The sequence below is a fragment of the Sinohyriopsis cumingii genome, chromosome 4 (genome assembly GCF_028554795.1).
Source record: "Sinohyriopsis cumingii isolate HCF-2022 chromosome 4, ASM2855479v2, whole genome shotgun sequence".
In the NCBI taxonomy this organism is placed as follows: Eukaryota; Metazoa; Mollusca; class Bivalvia; order Unionida; family Unionidae; genus Sinohyriopsis; species Sinohyriopsis cumingii.
This window is the reverse complement of record NC_142964.1, coordinates 78558962-78578805: the sequence shown is the minus strand read 5'-3', so window position 1 is coordinate 78578805 and position 19844 is coordinate 78558962. Positions and strand designations below refer to the sequence as shown.

General features: G+C 38.5%; 1 protein-coding gene across 1 annotated transcript; it reads right to left on the bottom strand.

Annotated features, from left to right (window-relative positions):
- Positions 1-14578: 14578 nt before the first annotated feature.
- Positions 14579-19039, bottom strand: LOC149801507 (uncharacterized). Its single transcript, XM_089955684.1, has 2 exons — positions 18887-19039; positions 14579-17282 (listed from the first exon to the last, which is right to left on the bottom strand). Exons 1-2 carry the CDS (start codon positions 18887-18889, stop codon positions 15333-15335), a joined length of 1953 nt encoding a protein of 650 aa, XP_089811810.1. The 5' UTR covers positions 18890-19039; the 3' UTR covers positions 14579-15332.
- Between the last annotated feature and the right edge of the window lie 805 nt (positions 19040-19844).

Here is a 19844-nt window from a genome sequence, read left to right as displayed (position 1 = left end):
GAGTTTTAAGCTATCTTTATAAACGAAAGTATTTATTTATTATTTTCATATCGAATCCATTGATTAAATGTGAAAATGTCGCGTCACTATCTAATCTTTTTTCTTTCTTTTTTCTTTTCTCACGCAAAGAATTTGTGTACTTCGGATCCATCAATCACGCCACTGCATTCATAAACATAGTCGTATTATTGCTCTGTGTTTAAAAAACACCCATCCCCATCCCTTAAAAAAGCAAAAAAAAAAAAATAGCACGTGACTCGCGAAGTTCCTGATGCAAATACAGACAGCACGTACAAATTATAACTTCGGTTTTTTTCTGAAAACCTCATATATAGTATGATCCTACTTATATTTTTTAATGTTTTACAGAACGAAACGTTTTAAGACCATGTGACCGGTATAAAACGTACCAGATAAACAATACATATGTTGATTGTGATAAACTATTTTTTTCTAAATTGAAATCTTATTTGAAATTGGTTGAAATAATATTTAAAAAAAATTATGTTGTGGTTTGTACCTAGACAAGGCCAAACCAGTCGAGGGTTGTATTATTGCAATTTCCTTGTCTCGGTGTAACATTATTTGAGAAAATGTGTAACCCTTCGACTTGAATTTCATTGTTTCGGTGCAAACTCTTGTTTTAATCCTATTACGTTCCAATTATGGGGTTAGTGTTATGAAGACTTTTTGCGGCGATTTAATTCCTTATGTTTTGCTGAAAGGCTATAGGACAAGGTAGTTGCATTTCTTGCTTGATAGATTTCAATGTATTTAAAGGATTTTTGTGTGGTTGCAATTTCTGCGGTGGAGGCTTTGTCCATTAACCGGCTGGAGACGGCACACTGAGAATTTGCAACGCCAATGTAAGGCTTGTTTCCATTTTTCTAACCGTCTATATATGGTCACTATATGATGCCATGATGTCACTGAATTGGAAAGGATAAAATATTAGTTATGATGCTTATGGTGGTTATTTTGGAATATAAAATTTTATAGCATTTGAATGCCAATCAAAAATAGATATTCGGGGTGACTCAGTAGTTAGCATGCCGAACTTACGATCGAATTGGTGCGGGTTCGAATCCTACCATCAGACCAGGCTAGGTCAGACAACGTGGTTTGTCCTGAACTCCAATCACCTCAGCACTAAATAAGTTGTGTTGCTCTGCCGTGAAGCACCAAACCAAAGTGTGCAATCAAAAATGAAGACCTTTTCTTCCCCAATCAAAGGCATATAATACCTGAGGTCAGGAAACTTTATCTTACAAAACGGCTTCCCAGGTTGCCTTCTCGCTTCTCTTGAAAAACAACGCAACGATAAGTTGATTTATTGAGCAATAAGACCAAAAATATATTTGCGCTGTTTACATCATTGCCTACATATTTTTCTACAAAAAATAACGGAATTTTTTTTTAATGTTTTAAGGCTGAATCCTGGAGATCTACCACTTCACTGTTTAATTTCTGAAGATTCCTTTAGTCAAAATTCAGCCACAAGTATGACTCTAATAACACCTCAAAAGAAGGCTGTCCCGGGATCACACTATCTGTGTAGGCCCTGAGATCAAAGTGTCTGTGCCGGTTGCGGAGTTATTTATGAACATGTTGTAGGCAACTTAGCTTGGGAGTCTAATTCTAGTGATTGAAACTGTAATCAGGACGGAACCTGCAATTTTAAGTAAGGATAAATAATGTTTCTCTGGATGGCATTTTTCAGCTAGTTTCATCAGTTGTTGATCCGAAGTCTATCTAGTTCCGGAAGTTATTTTTAATTACCGATGTTACAATCTAACGTACAACGAAGTCTGTGAAGAACCTCACAGCAAATCAAATTATCATGTATTTATATAAAATTGTTTAGATACCTTCCGAATAAAAAAAATTAATTAATTAATTTTTTATTAATTAATTAATTAATTAATTATGTTAGGTTATGAAGAAAAAGTAAAGGGTCATATGTTCCGAAATAGAACGGAATATAAAATTAAACGGTGTTATGATTTATTTTCTTCCTGTGTATCTATTAGTAACAACATGTAAAGGAGATGATATTCATATATTGGCGATTTCATCGTATAGACGTCAGCATGCATGGACAAATCTCAAAATCCCAATATTCTTTTGGAAAAGTTAATACGAAAGAAACAAAAAAAAAACCGTCGCGCTATGGCATATATTAACTAAACAAGGCCGGGTCGAGAGGTTGGGGTTGTGACCTTCTTTATAATTTGTTACAAAGGCATTGTACATCGGGATGTTAGTGTCCATTTAGCAAGTAATGGTTAAAATATAGTTCAAGATTCTGCTGGAAAGTGCATATTGCGTATAATTTTGCATCCTGACATAGGTCTGTTTTGAAATAATTTTTGTGCGTGCAACTTTATGACGGATCTCATGCCTAGTGTTGTGTGGCATTTTTTTTTTGCAGAAAATGGTCGTGCTTACTAAGGATTTTCCCAAGATTTCATACACATTTTCTCTCCTCCCCATGGAATTATCATGTCTCTATGGTAGAATCCCTTTCTTAAAACGTTTCCTACGTATCTGGAAGAGAATGGATTATGTGATCCAATTGTCCCAACACGTGATCGTATGTAATGTCTCTCAACTCTACACCGTTCAAGAAATAACTTCAAAATTGTGGGATATAATTTTGAGTGGTCTTTAGGTGTGCATGATGGTTGTAAAAGAATGTATATCCCTCCCCTGAAGGCTGAGCTTGAAGTTGAGTTGGGACACTTGTGCATATATATATAATGGGGCGGAGGAGGGGGATAGGTAGAAAAATTGATAATACCGTTCTGTCTAAATTTGGTTGAGAAATAGGAGATATAGTTTATTTTTAGTACCGGACATTTACCGTATTTGATCCCTTATAAGTAGAGTCCAATAGCAAGCAACATTTGCCCTGATCTGCAGGCGCAAGAAACGCCGGCAGATCATGGTCTTTGTCATTTGTTCTTTTAATTACGCCTAACAAATCTGCATAGATATTATGAAAAGGCAGATCTGGATCTGAACTCGACTTACAAGCGAGTACACAAGTCTACATAATACAAAAAATATGTCCTCTGTGTGTGTGTGTGTGATTTGGACTTTTAGCGTAGCTTTAACAATTTTTAAATCATATCGCTACGATGTCTGCAGTGTGGCAGTTTATAATGATGTCTAGCACTGGGGCATCGTGCCGCAGACACGTATCATGATGTCCCACCCAGTCACATATATCCTGACACAAGGCCGATCAGTCCTAACACTAACCTCTTAATGCTGAGCGCCACGCGAGGCAGCTGTTAGTACCATTTTTGTAAGTCTTTGATATGACTCAACCGAGGATCGAACCCGCGACCTCCCGCATCCGAGGCAGACGCTTTAACCACGAGGTCACCGGAGCGGTCAAAATATGTCCTCTATGACATTATATATATATATATATATATATATATATATATATATATATATATATATATGTCGTCAAGTTTTTTATGGATAATCGGAAATTTGCATTAAGTTGAATATTTTGTAATTTTAATGTAAATTAATTAAAATTTTTGACCATTTCTAAGTAAGTGACACAATCTTACCGAATTAGAAAACCCATGCTCGCTTTAAATGCTCATAAATTTCTCTTAAAATTTCGTGCGGCTCGTGAGTGGAGGATAGGGGTAGAGATGCGCGCTGTTATTCTTCCTAGACCACGAATGATTATAAAATCCTAAAGAACGTTTTCTTTTCTCGAGAAGAGTACAGGCAATCTTGCGTAATGACGGAGCAGTACTAACCAAATTACGATAACTACTGTATCAGTGCAAATAGGCATATACTGTGTATTTGTGTATTGAGACTGAGAGACCAGTTTTGATTCATCTGTTACGTGTTTAGGCTCGCAAAATCAGTAACACAAGAAAGAGTGAAAACAACAAGCTTTGTAAAATATAACAAATTATTTATTTCCCTGAAAGATTACTGTAAAAATGAGAACAAATGAACCTACGGTTTTAAGAATCAAATCCAAAAATAATCCAAGAATAATCCACGAATAAAATTTTCGAAGTCCTAATAAGGAAAATTCTAATGATTTCAAGTTCGAGACCCGACGAAGAATCCGAGATGGAAGGCGATCACGTATGCTGTATCCTGTTCAATGTTGTTGTCTACAGTTCCTTGTAGAAACACAATAAATAATCCTCTGGTTTTGGAAATCCAAATAAAATTTTTAAGAAATGTCTTTGTTCAATAATTCTGTATGTGCACAAAAACAGTTCCAGAGAAACGAATTAATCTTTAAGAATCCAAATATTCTGAAGAAAAATTAACAGATAACCCGAAAACTGGCTACAACAGAAAGAACCGACTTGACATCAAGCGTTTTAAGCCCAGACTGTGAGATCTCCCTCTATGAATCACTAATTAAACTGTTTACAAGCCTAGACTCACATATTCAATAAGCATCGATCTCACTCTTATTATTCCTACATTAAAACTATAAAAAAAAAACAAATGTTCATGTGGCTGTTACTAATTTTTAATTAATTTCGAGAACTAGGTCAGCTTTATGTGTTTACAGAAATGAACAGTCAATGTCAAACTATATTCCGGAAGACGTACGAGTTCCTAGTAAACAGAACTACATTATTTTGACATATAATGAAATTAAAAGAAATAGAAACATTTTAAAACTTACAATTAAATTTGATATAGATTAAATCAAATATACATAACACATTCGCCACAACGAAAAAGAAAGATTTATATGATAAAGCTTTTTTTCCCACAAGCTAATTATATATGAGGAAAAAAAGACCTCATATAAATTACACACTATGTACATGAAATAATACATTGTTATACACGGGTAAGTGCGTCAAATTATCTTTTCCCTTGATGTGCCTGATGTCAATATCATTTTCCCGTAAGAAAAAACTCAACCTTAGTAGTCTATGATTTTTATTTTTTCCTTTTGCCGGAGAAGGTAAGTGGGTTGTGGTCACTAAACACAATAATCGAAGAAGGAGCTGAACTAATGTAAACTTCAAAATGTTGTAATGCCAGTATCAAAGTCAAACATTCCTTGTCGATTTTTGAATAATTTCTCTGGTGCTCATTTAAATTTTTAGAAAAATAACACACTGGATGATCAATACAATTTTCATCGTCTTGAATCAAAACTGCTCCAACTCCAACATTACTTGTATCCACAGACAATTTAAATGATTGGCTGAAAATTGGAACTGTAAGAACTGGCACTTTTAAGTATGGCTTTCAACTTGTCACAAGTCTCATGAATTTTTTCAGTCCAAAAAAAGTTGTTTATCTTTCTCAACAAATTTGTCAGGGGTTCAGCAATTATAGAAAAGTTGGAACAAAACTATCGACAGTATCTGGACGCACCTAAAAATCGCATCAGTCGCTTTTTATTAAGAGGCACGGGAAATTCAAAAATATCCTTGACCTTAGCATGTACTGATTTAACTTGTCCATGTCCCATGATATGACCTAGAAAAGTTACACTAGCACGGCAGAACTCATTTTTAGATAAATTAATTGTCAAACATGCATTAGTGAGTCTGTCAAAACATTTTTAAATTGCTGCTAAATGTTCTTTCCAGGTGTCCTTGTAGAGTCACGAAAGCCGAAATTTCCTTTGCTCTTTCCCTTAGTGGAATTTGCCAAACTCCTTTCGGAAGGTCAACTTTGGTGATATAATTGGGCATTCCCCATCTTACACAACACAGTCATCGACTCCTGGTAATGGGAATTAATCTGTTTTGTCACACTAGTCACCTTCCTATAATCAGTACACGTGCGGAAAGTTTTATCTGGTTTTGGAACAAGTATACATGGTGAACTCCAGTCACTTTTACTGGGCCCTATAAAAGCATTCTCAGCAAATATTTAAATTTTTTTCTCTAGTATTCTTTTTAAGAGGTTCATCCTGTACGGGTGTTGTTTCACAGGTTTGGAATTTACAATTTCATCGTCATGAAATATGTGTTTGTTCTTGTAGGAACATCTGGAAATAAGTGCTCATATCCAAATAATAACTGTTTAAGTTCATTTCTTCCTTGCTCTTGAAAATGTGGACATTTCTGGTCAAGTTATTTCTTAATTTCTGAAATTCGAAGATTTGTCACTCCAATTTCAGTAGAATCCGATGATATTCCTTCGCTTAGATCTTCACTGAGTTGGACAGGTACAACTAAATTAATTGCATGTTTAACCTGGCTATCTATTTCAATATAGTGGTACTCCTTTTAATTTATTTAGATCCCAAGAGCACTAATATTATAATTTAACTCATTCGTATTCTTCTTAACTTTATAAGGGCCGTAATATCTAATCTGAATAAGATTTTGAAGAATGAGCAAGAGAGACAAAACTCTATTATTAACAAACTCAAATGATCTCTCCATTTTAGTTCTGTCAAACCATAACTTCACTTTTGACCTGAATTGCTGAATGCCAAATTCAAGCATAATAGGCTGGAAAGTTCCAGACCTAAAATTTGAACTTTGACCAGACTGGACAGATATGGGAAGCCAAACTGAGTAAAAAACTTTATCAAAGTTTTAATATTCCTTAAAGGAATTGCCTATGGAAACCTTGTTGACGAACACATAATGATCAACAGGTATTGGTTACCTGACTTGGTCTTAGGTAAGGGACCAACACAATCTACCATAATTCTACTAAATGCTTCTTCAAAGGCAGGAATAGGTTGTAGATGAGCCTTAGGTAATTCCTGATTGGGGTTTCCTACCATTTGACAGGTATGACAAGATATACAGTATTTATCAACATCACTTTTGATTTTTGGCCAATAGAAGTCCGTCAAGATCTTGTGATAAGTTTTCATAACCCCTAAATGACCAGCCAAGATAGTTTCATGGGCAAGACTAGGTATTTCCTGTATGTAAGGTTTTGGAACTACAATTTGATTGTTCACTGACCACTCATCATCAGCAGGAACGTCTGGAGGTCTCCATTTTCCCATAAGAATTCCATTTTTAATGAAATAACAGACAGAAGCTTCGGTAGCTTTAGTTTCGCTAATGGGCCTTTGAAAAAACAGGAGATCTCAGGATCTTTGTCATGTTCGACGACAAGTGATTGTCGTTTGTCAACCTGATTATAATAAAGAGAATGTGTAGTTAAAAGAGGATCACTGTAATCAACACCTTCTGTGATCAATCCAGTATACCCAACAATGAAGGCCTCTACTTACTAGGAGACTTCAGTGCTAGAGTGGGAGCTGACCATGAGGCCTGGTCCAACTGTCTCGGCTTTTACGGAAGGGGCAAGATCAACGAGAATGGTCAGCGACTGCTGGAGATGTGCTGCTCCCACAGCCTATGTGTGACTAACACTTTCTTGAAAAGATGGTAAGAGACGTTCTAGGTTTAAATTGAGGCTGTCGCAACGGGTGACTTCTCCACCGCTGAGCATTGGGGCAAAGCTGACCGGCATACATGAGTCTGAAACGTCCTAGGGGGAGGTTAAAGCATCGTAAAGGTCGATAAAATAGAATCCATCTTTTGATGTGATGATAGCATTTTCGTTGTTGAAAACAGCACAATCGCGAAGTTTTGCCTTAAATCTCTGCGATAGCAGCCGGAAGCATTTTCGCAATAGTATTGTTGACAGATGCGATTTTGTCGGCCGTTAAGTATACAGCATCCTCCTTTGAAAAGGTTAGGGCAGAAAACGCACTTGCCAGATTCGACATAACATCCAGCTCGCTTCGTGTCACATACTTGACGAGGTCTGCCTTTGTTACGTACTCCTGCATTTGGCCCGCAGAGCGGTAACCGTCCAGACCCGAGAGAGATGTGTCGCCACTAAATGGAAGCATAGATTTGAGACACTTGCAGCACTGCCACAGAGGACTCCATGACAAGGTAGCCTGATAGTGTGCTTGCGGAACGCCTTCCAATGTTAATTACAAGAGTTATAGTGCACTCCAGCGTATTATCTGGTCCATAAAAAGAACGCTTTCCATATGCATAATCTGCGCCAGAGTGGTTTTCAATTGGAGACAGTGGCAGGGTACTTTTTCCCAATTGAGAATATTATCGGCTGTGTTTCTCCGATCGAGATGAACTTAAAGCATCAGGATGTTGAAACAAACTGAACCACTGAGTGTTAACACGTGTGCCTGGACCTTTTATTTCGCCACCCCTTTCTGCTTGGACAAACCCAAAGATGGAGGCAGGTGAGTAGAGGAATAACGGTTCGTAAGGGAATATAATGGTGACCTGCCTAGCCGCCGCATTGTAGTCCGCAATCGTTTCAGGACGGGAAGCCTGCATTACTGTCTCGAGCGTATGCATGCTTTAATACACATCCGTAATGGTGATGATTTCTAGCCCGGCTTTCAATCGGTTGTTGTCAAGCGCAGCCAAATTGTTAACCTATCCTGGTCTGTACGAAATCTTCTGGGGTGCTATTGAGACTTCGCTTACCACCTGGTCTAGAGCCAAATACCCTGCTTGATGTTTTGGTTTAAATAACATTCATTGTCACCACTTGTGCAAGCAATTGTGAACGCCTGTGCGAAAGATATGATATTGCCACAAGCACTATGCCGACAAATATATCCACATTTGCAACGAGTTTAACGTGAATAAAAGCAGATGAAAAAACGTGCTGATCAAAATGTTTAGCTACAGTGTTGAACATAGTTACCGGGAGGTTTTAAATGTTTTATGGAGTCCTAGCGTGTATGAGTTGATTTTCATGAAAACACAACGTTGATTACGTCACATAAGGCACTGATGCCAACCACGGCTTTGTGTATTTACACTGGAAAGGTTGCAAGGCTTTACCTTTCCTGAAAGGGTGCGTCTTAATGAAACTGTTTAACTGCACACTCGGTTCGCAAGTTGAAATGCCCACGTCGAAAACAGTTTCTCGTCGATGCAAAAAGCAAAATTATCGGGTGTAAATAAAACGCCGCAGAGTTGTTTACTAAGTACCAGTAATTGATAGGGCACACTAAAACCAAGCTAGATATTAACTTTGGTGGCAGCTTGTACATGTTTCCAAGTAACATGGAAATTCAAACTGGCACCTTTGAAAGGTATAAAACTACTTTTCTTATATCGGACGACAAGATGGCGATATTCGCAAATGCGGATATTAATTCCACAAGAATACCTGTACAATGGGTCGAATAGTATAACGACCAAAGCAAACACAATATGAAGATGTTGATTCGATTACTCCCACCAGCTATAGAACGGGTGGAACATGCATAACGCCGGGATGCTCACAGTAATGTTCTAGAAAGCTCACCAAAATAAGCTGATGAAGCTACTATGAATCCAATAGAAAAATGATTATTATGATGGCATTGTGGTGTGGAATTTGTATATTTTGCTTCTCCTCTGAATACAAGTGCTTGCAGCACTAGTGCAAAGCGTGCCTAGTTCTCTCGCTACGTCGTTTCAACAAAAGCGAGTGCAGTTCCGCCTGAAAACGGAAAAAACTATACAGCTGTTGCGATGAAAGAACCACGAGTTTCCGTGCAGCCAGACGTTGGCCTAGACAGTTTCCCTCAGCAAGAATGAAACGATTCATCCAATAATTCACCGCCGATCCGCTACCGCTTTTTCTGCTTGCCGTTTTATGATCTCAGCCAGCTGCCCTAGTTACTTTTAAATCTTTCATTTTGTGCCGTACTAATCTGGCTTGGCGATGGGTCTGGCAATATACCGTGCTTTTAATGAAACCCGACGCGGTGACTATTGAAGCTGTTGTAACCCCGTGTTCTCAGAAACGGCAGTTTGGATAATAAGCTCTCAGATAGCGCACAATTGCTACTTCATCTTCCTTGTAATGTGTCGGCTTCATTGAAAAGGCCATCTAGTTCCACATCTATAGCTGCAGGTTGTTTTTGTAGCTGTTTTACTGGTATTTCTTAACACGTCTGTTACATTTTTAATTCCTCTGGTTTTGGTGACATTTTCTGTAAGGTCACTTTAATGGATTTGGAGTTTAAATTTGGTGGTTGAGGGCCAGAATTTCCCGCCTCGGAAGACTATAGGGCTCCTGCACCGCTGTCTCCTTCACAGTATTGTCCTTCGACCCCAAAACCTCGACTAACTAGGTATCTATATAGGCCCTAACTGCTTTTCGATATATTTCGCAGCTTTTGTGATGTCACGCGGCTTACCACTGTTCGCTGTGGTTCTGTCACCATATATCTATAAATATTATTTCTTTTTTAAGGAAATGCGCGCACCAGATCCCGAAAACTGCACCTATACCACTGCACGCCAAACCCCACCGAAACGGCCTTTACCATTGATCAGTGCTCACTAGTCTTGCCGTTGGGTGTACCGTGCTTGCCAAACACTTGTTAAAAATGAAACCAGTCAACCTTGGCAGTCCGGACTTAAAATATAGAGCAATGGTCATTAGCGTCACTGGCCTGAGCTTTCGGACAGAGGAATTTCTAACTGAGAAAGACATCATTCCTTCTAATATCATTAAGTCTGCGCAAGAGCAAAACAATAATGGCGGAGATGCCTCTCATAATTGGTGGGGAATTATTAATGTCCTTGCAGTCTCCTGCTCAGATTTACTCTTTTCTCCAATATGTTTTTGTTTTTTCAAATAAGAGGCCAGCGTTGACGCCACACTGTTGCTATGGATGAGATTCAGGCCATGCAGGCCTGGTATAATCATAAACGGGAAGAGCTATTGACTACCTCACTGCAAAATAAAAGACGAACAGGTGGCAGAGAGGCGATTCGTAGAGGTTGAAAAACAATCAACGAACAGGCAACTATACAGCTTTGGCTAGAGCCCAGATATTTTTTGAATGCTGCACACCATCATCTAAACAGCGAGTATTCAAACTCATGTTTGTTGCCCCGGGAATCTCTAAGCCGTAGGTTGTGTGGCCTATAAGCACTTACAAAACAATTGTACCTGCTGAGCGGGCAGGTACAGGCTGTTGCCTTTTTTGTGGTAGAAATTGGAATGGATCTTTTGCAGACCAATAACTCTCGGAACGATAAACCATGGGAACTATAAAACGCAATGCACACTAATCTTACTGCAGTATACTACCGCACTCGGGGTTGATACAAGGTGATGGAATCTAGCAAACGGTATGCAGAAGCCGCGAAAGTCTTACAAGATGTTGACGTGGCATCGCTCCAAAAGCAGGCCATTTGGCAGATTTAACTGCGCCAAAAGACGCTATTTCCCGGCATCAATTTTATGTTTCAACGAGGTTAACCAGGCATATCTGTTATTTTTTTTCCGCCCGACAAGACTTGACGACACACATACAAGCACACGCTGACCGTGATTGATGTCCTCAACAGTTACAAGGAGGCTGAACCCCTGACGACCAAAGGTGGCTTCCAATTATGCAGACGCTTTGGCACGTATCTACAAGTCGTGGAAGTCGATTAAACCTAAACTACCGCAGCTTGACCCTGATCGGGAGTTTATGGATGCAGGGCATTGTGGAGAGGTTAAACTGTACTCTGTCCGTTCGCCCAGGAGATCTTTGCAACCGATACGGCAAGTGCGCATGAAATGTATAACAATGAGTGGGTACGATGGCTGCCTGCTGTTGTGGTGGCCCTGACTTGTGAGGCATTGGGATTCACAGGCAAAACACCTGTTGATGCGATTCGAATGGGATACCCCTGCTACATCCAATCGATCTGGAGGAAATGCGCCTGTGAAGACGCACCATAGTGCGGCCCCTATATGCACCGAGAGAGATGGGCGTACGACAACATTGTACTACTGACCCTATGTGGTCCTTAAATGTCTACAGACTAGAGCACGCATTGCTAAAACGGCTCGCCTGTACTATATCAGCTGCTTTGCAACGACGATACCGGGCCAAAGAGCGCGTTTTTGCGTAAAGAGCGGAAACTTATGTCCCCTGACATACAGCTACCACCGGATCAGATCCTCAGTAGTTGTACCCACTATACGCGTCGTTGAGGTCGAAACCACAGAGTGTATACATTAGCAGGATTTTTTCTCTAAATAGAAAATAACTCTTTCTTAAAATGACGCCTAACTTTCAATGCATGTCAAACGCCCACTGTAATTCTCTTGATTTTTTTTTTTGGATTTTTTTTTTTGCTTTGCGAATTCGTTTCGGACAGTTTCATTTCGTCATTTTTCACAACCGGTGTATCGTGTTTGTATTCCTATTCCGAAGCCAATACAGGCATGCGTTCCTTCGCCTACGCGTATTGTTACTGCGAGGGTAACAGTATTCGTTTACATTGCTTTTTCCACACTTACCATCACTTTCCATTAAAATCCACACGCATATATTCTAACTAGTCATCATTATATACCACATATCATATTGTTATATACTTGTTGTTGTTTTTTTAAAATCATTGATTTCTATTTTCTTTTTAGAGTTTTGTTCAGGTATATTTATGGTGTCTTTTTCGGGCAGCAATGTTTCATTATTTTTGTTATTTTCGATAATGATGCATTATTATCAGTATGGAGGCCAGTAATTATGAATGTATATTCCTACTTGTATACGGGTACCTATATGAGCAGCGTATATAATATAAATATAGACAATAAATAGAGAACATGATATCAGAAAAGACGAAGAGAAACAAAAACGTACAGAGACAAGAGAAGTTCATGGCTATGCAGGCCTGTGTGTATTTATGATACATTTATGTAGAATGAATTTACCACTGTCGAGATGTACGAGGAGCATTAAAATGTTCTGTAGATTAGCGTGCTGTACAACAAAGTTCTTCATTAGTGCAAATGTCACTCATGCCCTTAGAGTACACCCAATGTACCTCAACACTCTTTCTCGGTCTAACAATCCAATTCTTAATTGCCATTTCGCATTCACATTTTGGTCTGCTGCTTATACACTGAAAAACTGCACTTTCAACGAAATGGCGTCTTCCAATTGTCTGCCCCTCTTTGATTACCTGATTCAGTAAAAACTTAAATGGGGCTAAATCAGCGCTGAATTTATGATTAGGCAATGTTTGGATGCTAGCTCCATCATGACGTTTGTTACGACGGCTGATGTATGCAAATGATATTTGGGTACGAGTGCGATGACGGGTCGTTTGGTAGCGCTTCACAATTTATCTTGGCATGACTTTGGAGGTATACAAATATCCAGTGACATAAGGAGAGACACACAGGGATGCTTAGATGACCGGGATTTTTGCATCAAATACTAATGCGTATAAACTCTCTCGACATCCCGACTACCCTTTGCTAGTTATCTCAACGCGTTTTCAATGATCAAAACTTTATTTTTTCTCTTCAGTTCGGTTTTTTAAAAAGTCCTTGTTTCATTACCCTTGGCAATCTCATTCAAACGTATCTGGTCACCCTTTGCGACTATGGGTACCACATATTTGGGTGATTCATGCCTAGAGTATGCTTTTGATAAGCCGTCAACAAATACTGGACCATCGTGCACAAACTGAGCTTCAAATGATTTTTTAATATGCTAAAAACAGTTGAATTAATGCCGGTGATAACAAAAATATCTTCCACTGTTTATTGATGCTGCTTTCCCATGGAGCAGCCACTTGCCGCTGACCAGTCGTAGACAAATAACTTCCAGAACGTATGTGATCTTCCATGAATTCGAGATCATTTTTCAAATCATGAAACGGCCTCATAATGATAGGACATGATAGAGAATTACATCCGTAAAACTGTATCCAAGTCCGCCTTGATATCTCTACAGTACCCTGAGAGTACGGATTTTACAGTGTCCTCTTTGCACAGTAGCAGACTTGTTCTCCTTCAACGACATCTTTATGTTACTGTCATTTACCTATGTTACATCACATACATGTATCTGCAGGTGTCCGGCTTGTTGCACGTGCAGCTCATTTTATTGGATATTTTTTTTTTTGTCTATCGATTAGTATTTAATTTATTGACACGTTCAAAGAAACAAAATTAGTTATAAGAAAATATTCAGAACATTTCATTTGCCCCTGATATGTTGGAGTGCAGATCGGAACGTATGCATGGAAGGAATAGGAGAGGTAGGTTGATTGGTCGGTCATGGATAGATAATGTTTTATGCATAAAAGAGAAAGTTGACGGGCTGAAAACTGTAAGACAGACAACCGATATCAAGACGGATAGAGAGAGAAAAATTGAAATAATTGCCCAATGTTCTTCTTCTGCTATTCTGAGTGCACTTACGTGTACAATGCAAGACGCAGTGAATACTATGCCATGCAAGTGTGTATTAATGAGCATATTGTGCAGACATAACCGCATGTACGCGGCATATATACATGCATGCACTATGACTATGTCGGTCTGTCTCCATGTCTGTCAGCCTTTATGTCTGACTCTGTATGTATGTATGTATGTATGTATGCATACATGTGTGTGTATGTATGTATGTATGTATGCATACATGTGTGTGTATGTATGTATGTATCGACGAATAAACTGATAAATATACAGATTGTGGATTCGAAGAAAAATTGATGAACATAAATTTATCAACGAAGATTAAGTCATTTCAGTGGAAAATCATTGGTAAGTGTCAGTGAAAAATATGACAGCGTAATATATCACAACATTCTTTATTTATAACAAGTTCAAAACTTACTTAAACGTTAAAAAATAGTAATATAAACATTGTAAATATATATCACAATACAATGCATTACATAATTAAATAATCAACAGATCAACACTGCCGACGTATGTTAGGCCTATTACTAAAACGTAAAATGGTCAGATCTGTTAGATGCGTCTGCTCTTTTGCTGTGTACTAATTATGCATTGTCTATGTACTTGGAAACAAACTTGAACATGTTTTATCAACCTATTTAGTTAGGTATATAATTCCTTATAATAAGACATGGGGATGAGGAGACATTTTACTAAAGCAATCTTTTTCATCATAACGTGCCGTGAATAGTGTTTACTATGACTGATATATAAATACATAAATTGATTATGTTTTATGAAAGATCAGTACTCACACTTCCTACAAAATCTTTTAAAAATAATAAAATACACTGTATCTTCGCACTTTCTGACATGTGGGGGAAAAAATCTTCTATGTTAAATAAACCAAGGTATGAAGGTATTATACAAGTAACATTCAACGTAAGTGCTAAATTGCAGAACAATGAATACTGCTAAAGTTAGGTAATTGCATTACTTATGGAATCATTAAGGAGAAATGGTTTCAACATAGTAAGTGAAAGGTGTATTAAACAGGCGTATAAGATAAGTCTTCTTAGGATTAATATAAAATAAAAACATGACAAAATATCTTTCCGAAATAAATGGCAAATGAACTCAAGCCTAATTTAAAATCTGAAGGCTCTGCAGTTCACGTCAAAGGAAATCTGCCTAGTGATGATCTTGTTGTTCTCCATTTGCTTTTGCCTGTATGCTTTCCTCATGCTTAACCAGGGGTCGCTGTCATACTCTTCGTACAGCGAGGCTGTGTCCTTTGAGATAACCAGACTCTTCAACATCTTGGTAAAAGATTTCCATTCGCTTTCAGTTTCACAATGCTTTTTCAACATGGGCTCTTCTGTCGACAGCAAACGCTTTGCAGTTCCAAGAAGAGGTTCATTGCCTTCATCAGGGAGATGCACGACCTCATCCAATTCTTGTATCACACCTTCAACCTTCTGTTCATCTGTGGCCAGCAAAGCGCCAAATAAGTCATTGCGAAGCCGATTTTGCCTTTCGGAGATGGAACCTTCGAAGAACATCGTGTCCAGTCGGGCAAGAAGATGGACGCCTCTTCCACGGAATGAGTGAGCTGCTTCATCTCTGCTGGCAAGAATTCTTGGGATATTTTCTTCCGTGTAGGGGCCATGCATTCCAGACTCACTGTCCATGAATCTCAGAACCTGAGCTCCACCGATTCCGATTCCATCGACTCCAGTAAAAACTGCATACTTGATTTCGTTGAACTTGAATCCAGCTGAGAAGTACGTGACGAGACCTCGTTGGTGAGCTTCGTGTACGATGGTCAAGGCTTCTTCAAAGTTTAGTTGGTACATGATACATTTTGAGGGATATGTATCACTAGCTCCGTCCCACGTGACTTTGTTGAATCCTCCAATGGAAGTGATCTCTATGGCCCGCGTTGCTATTTCCATTCTCTGGGTTAATTCCGCCGGTTCGATTCTGTCATAATCATCTATAATGGTCTGATTCAGATTCCAGGCAGCCGACATGAACTGCTTCTTCTTTCTCTGGACTTGAGCCCTAAGGGCCTGCATGTACCTAACTGCCTGGTTCGTGGTCATCCCCTCCATGGACACCTTACATTCAGCGGCCCCTTGAAAGAAGGCGGCAGTGGCGGCGGCTGCGGTAATGTTGACAAGTTTTATGAAATCTTCATCAAAATTACCCGAGTCTTTAATTCTTCTTCCCACAAAGTAGGTCGTAGGTGCGGCTGGTCCAACATGGAGACGAACTTTGGCAAAGTCGAAAATGGAAGGAACTCTGTAGGACTCTATGTTCTCTCTTGGAAGGTTTCTTGGTCGCTCAAGATGTTCCACATGGATGATTGCACCCTTCATCCAGTCGTTGAAGCGTGTAGTTCCCAAAACATGCCCTTCACCGGGATCTGTCAAAGACATGTACGTTTGAGTGTGTGGGCGGAAACCTGGTGTTCCAATGCAACGCGCATGTTCGTGAGCCAGACTCTCTCCATTGGACAAACAGTAATACGCAAACTGGAATGCTAGGTACTCGATTGATGTCGGTTGTCGACTCTCGTCCCTCAGAGCTTGTGCAAGGCGAGAAACGGCCACCAAGAAATTCTCAGAGAGCCTGTCAATGTTCCAGTGTAAATAAATTCTATTCAAGTCAGCGTCTACATCCACTTCAAACAAACTCTCATAGCCATTGTCTGTAGGCACGACACCAATGTAATTTTCTTTCTCTATACCCCATTCTTTGATTGTCTGCATAGCGTTTTTGCTGACAGCTTCTATGTCTGCTATCAAGTCCTTGACACACTTATGTTCCATAATCCCAGTACAGACTTTTTCAAACTTCTTGTAGCTATCGTCGCTGTTGTCGGGGAAGACGTTTTGCAGTCTCTCACACAACTGATATCTAGCACCGTCTAGATCCAAGGCAGTGATGGCGGGAAGTTCTTTCTCGGATTTAAACTTGGTAATCCGGCTGTCCATTTTGATCTTCACATTGTACAGGTTCTGTATCACATCCTGGCAATAGGAAAGCGCCACCTTGCGGAGTTTTCCCACACCGGCGAAACAGGGTGTCTTGGACTGAAATGATACATTTGCAGATACATATAAAAATATGACCAGTTTCATATAAACTATTGAAGATTGTTTAAGATAGTTTTCCTTACAAAAGTAGCCGCCGTGTTTTATGAGAATTAGGTAACTGTGACGATTCACGTTTTAGCGTGCCTTACTCAAAGTCAGTGGAATGCGGGTTCAAAGCCTACAAAGACTTACCCCTGTCATCTGCCTACGTACGTCTGTTCCCAAAGTACTTTAACTCCGTTGCTTCGTGATCAAGTAGTCTGTCATGTGCCTAAGTGCCGTCTTACAGCAACCAGTCAGTCAGACAGTAATTCATATACCTTAACCAGAAGTTCACAACCAAGGACTTCTGACAACAACATAAACAATTTTTAAAGTCGTAAGAAGTGGTTTGTTAAAACAATCACGTCCTTATATCTTTGTAAGAATATGTGTATGTAAATTAACCTTGAAAAGTTCCATCTCACATAGCAATAATTATTCCAAAAATCGCTGAAGAAAACCACAAATAAGTTAAATCATTTTGAAATGCATTGATTGCTAAACTCTGATGCATTTTAGGACACTGGTATTCTGGTATGATCTATTTAAGAATAAGCATGGTGAATACACATTCTAGCTTCCTTTTCTTTTAAGGACGACAGTTTTTAAATTTACAATATTTACAATATTTCTTCATTATGAATCAATCCTATCAATGGAGATTGTCCCATTGGTATGAAAAGAAAACATGGTAAACAGAACTTGAATAATTATAATATACATTGCATCATTCATTGCATACTAGACGTGTTATTATTTTTTTCTTCAATATGTTAGATATTTAATTCACTAGAATTTAAAATGCAAATTAAAACTGATTTCTATGTCAGCGACAGTACGTTATGATCACATAATAGCCGGAATCAGCATGGTTAAGAGTACATAACGTCTTGAGACAGTACAGTATGGTACATAACGTCGTGAGACAGTACAGTATTGTACATAACGTCGTGAGACAGTACGGTATAGTACATAACGGCGGAAGAGTGGCATCTTTTTAGGGTTACATAGAAAAGTATGGGAACTTCATCCACATAAAGAACATTTTGTTTTTGTTCTTTTCATTCTATTGCATATTTTCGACTTCGAGTTTGCATTGACAATATTTGATTAAGGTTTATTAATTTTAAATAGCGTTTAATCATTCAGTATATTCTTTTAAAGATATTGTATGTGCTGCGTCTGGCAATCAAAACCCATATCTGATGCATCCACTTAAATGTCAGAAAGAAGGAAGGAAAAAAGAGAAAGACAAGAGAGGCAGGCAGTGAAGCGGACAAACAAAAAGAAATACTAAGCGGGAATATTTTACTGGTATGTTTTTGATGTGCAACAGGAATGATTTTCGTGAGCAACACAGAAAGAGGGACAGACAGACACAGAGACAGACTGAAGAGAGAGAAAGAGAGGATATAACTAAATAATAAAGTTGCTTGTTTTCAATAATATGTACATGACATTACTTATTTGACTAAAAAATGAAAGAATTGAAATGTATTAAATGGTACATTATATAACACCAGATAGCTTCACACATTAGGAAGAATAATATCGCTTACCATTTTGATCTCTTCTTTAAACGTTTCTGATTTACACTAGTTTCCACTGAAGACTGAAGCGCTTCCTCCTAAGAGTCTGTCTCTTTCTAAAGCCCGTTCGTATTCGAAGTATTGGCTAAACAGCTTATTAGCCGCTTTTATACAATCTGATCACGGATCTTTCAAAACTCCATTCATATGCGAGTTCAATGGGAACCCCGGAACCTATTCTAAGAAACAGGATTTGTTCGGAATTAAGCATGTATTAGGAAAGTAGTGTCCGTTCACGGGGGCGTTACCTTCCAACTAGGATGTTACCTATGTTCTCGTTGCTTTATGGATTGGGTACCTCTGTTTTTTATCGTACAAATAAATCCGGAATCAGATCGTATTCAGGTTCGGAGGGTGCGTCTGGTAGGGCTTTTGATACCATAAACATGAGAGGTTAACAACCATACTCCAGAGTAATTGTTAATTTCATACATGTGTGCTCAAATAAGCGAGAATGGTCACGTGTGAATATTGCACGGAAACAAATTTTGTTGGAAAAACAAATGTCAGATTATATTGGTCTTTCAATGCATACAGCTAAATGCACAGTGTCCGGAAATTGCGATTCTGTTCTGTTAAAAAATCATCGGTATTAAATTTAGACTAAGATATTATTTCCTTTATACCTTAATTTGTTATGCAATACTATTCCCTTCATTAAAATTGCATCTCTCTCTTTCTCTCTCTCTCTTTATATATATATATATATATATATATATATATATATATATGTGTGTGTGTGTGTGTGTGTGTGTGTAATTTTGACACATTTACGTTGAAAATATGTATTATTATTCCGTGAGCGATCCTAAGGTCTGTTCTCATATATAAAACAAATTAAAGTCTATAAACATTTTTCTGCAACGAAATCGTGCTTGCTAATAAGTCCGAACACGGAATTGTTTGCGCATCCTGGTCTGACAAGTAG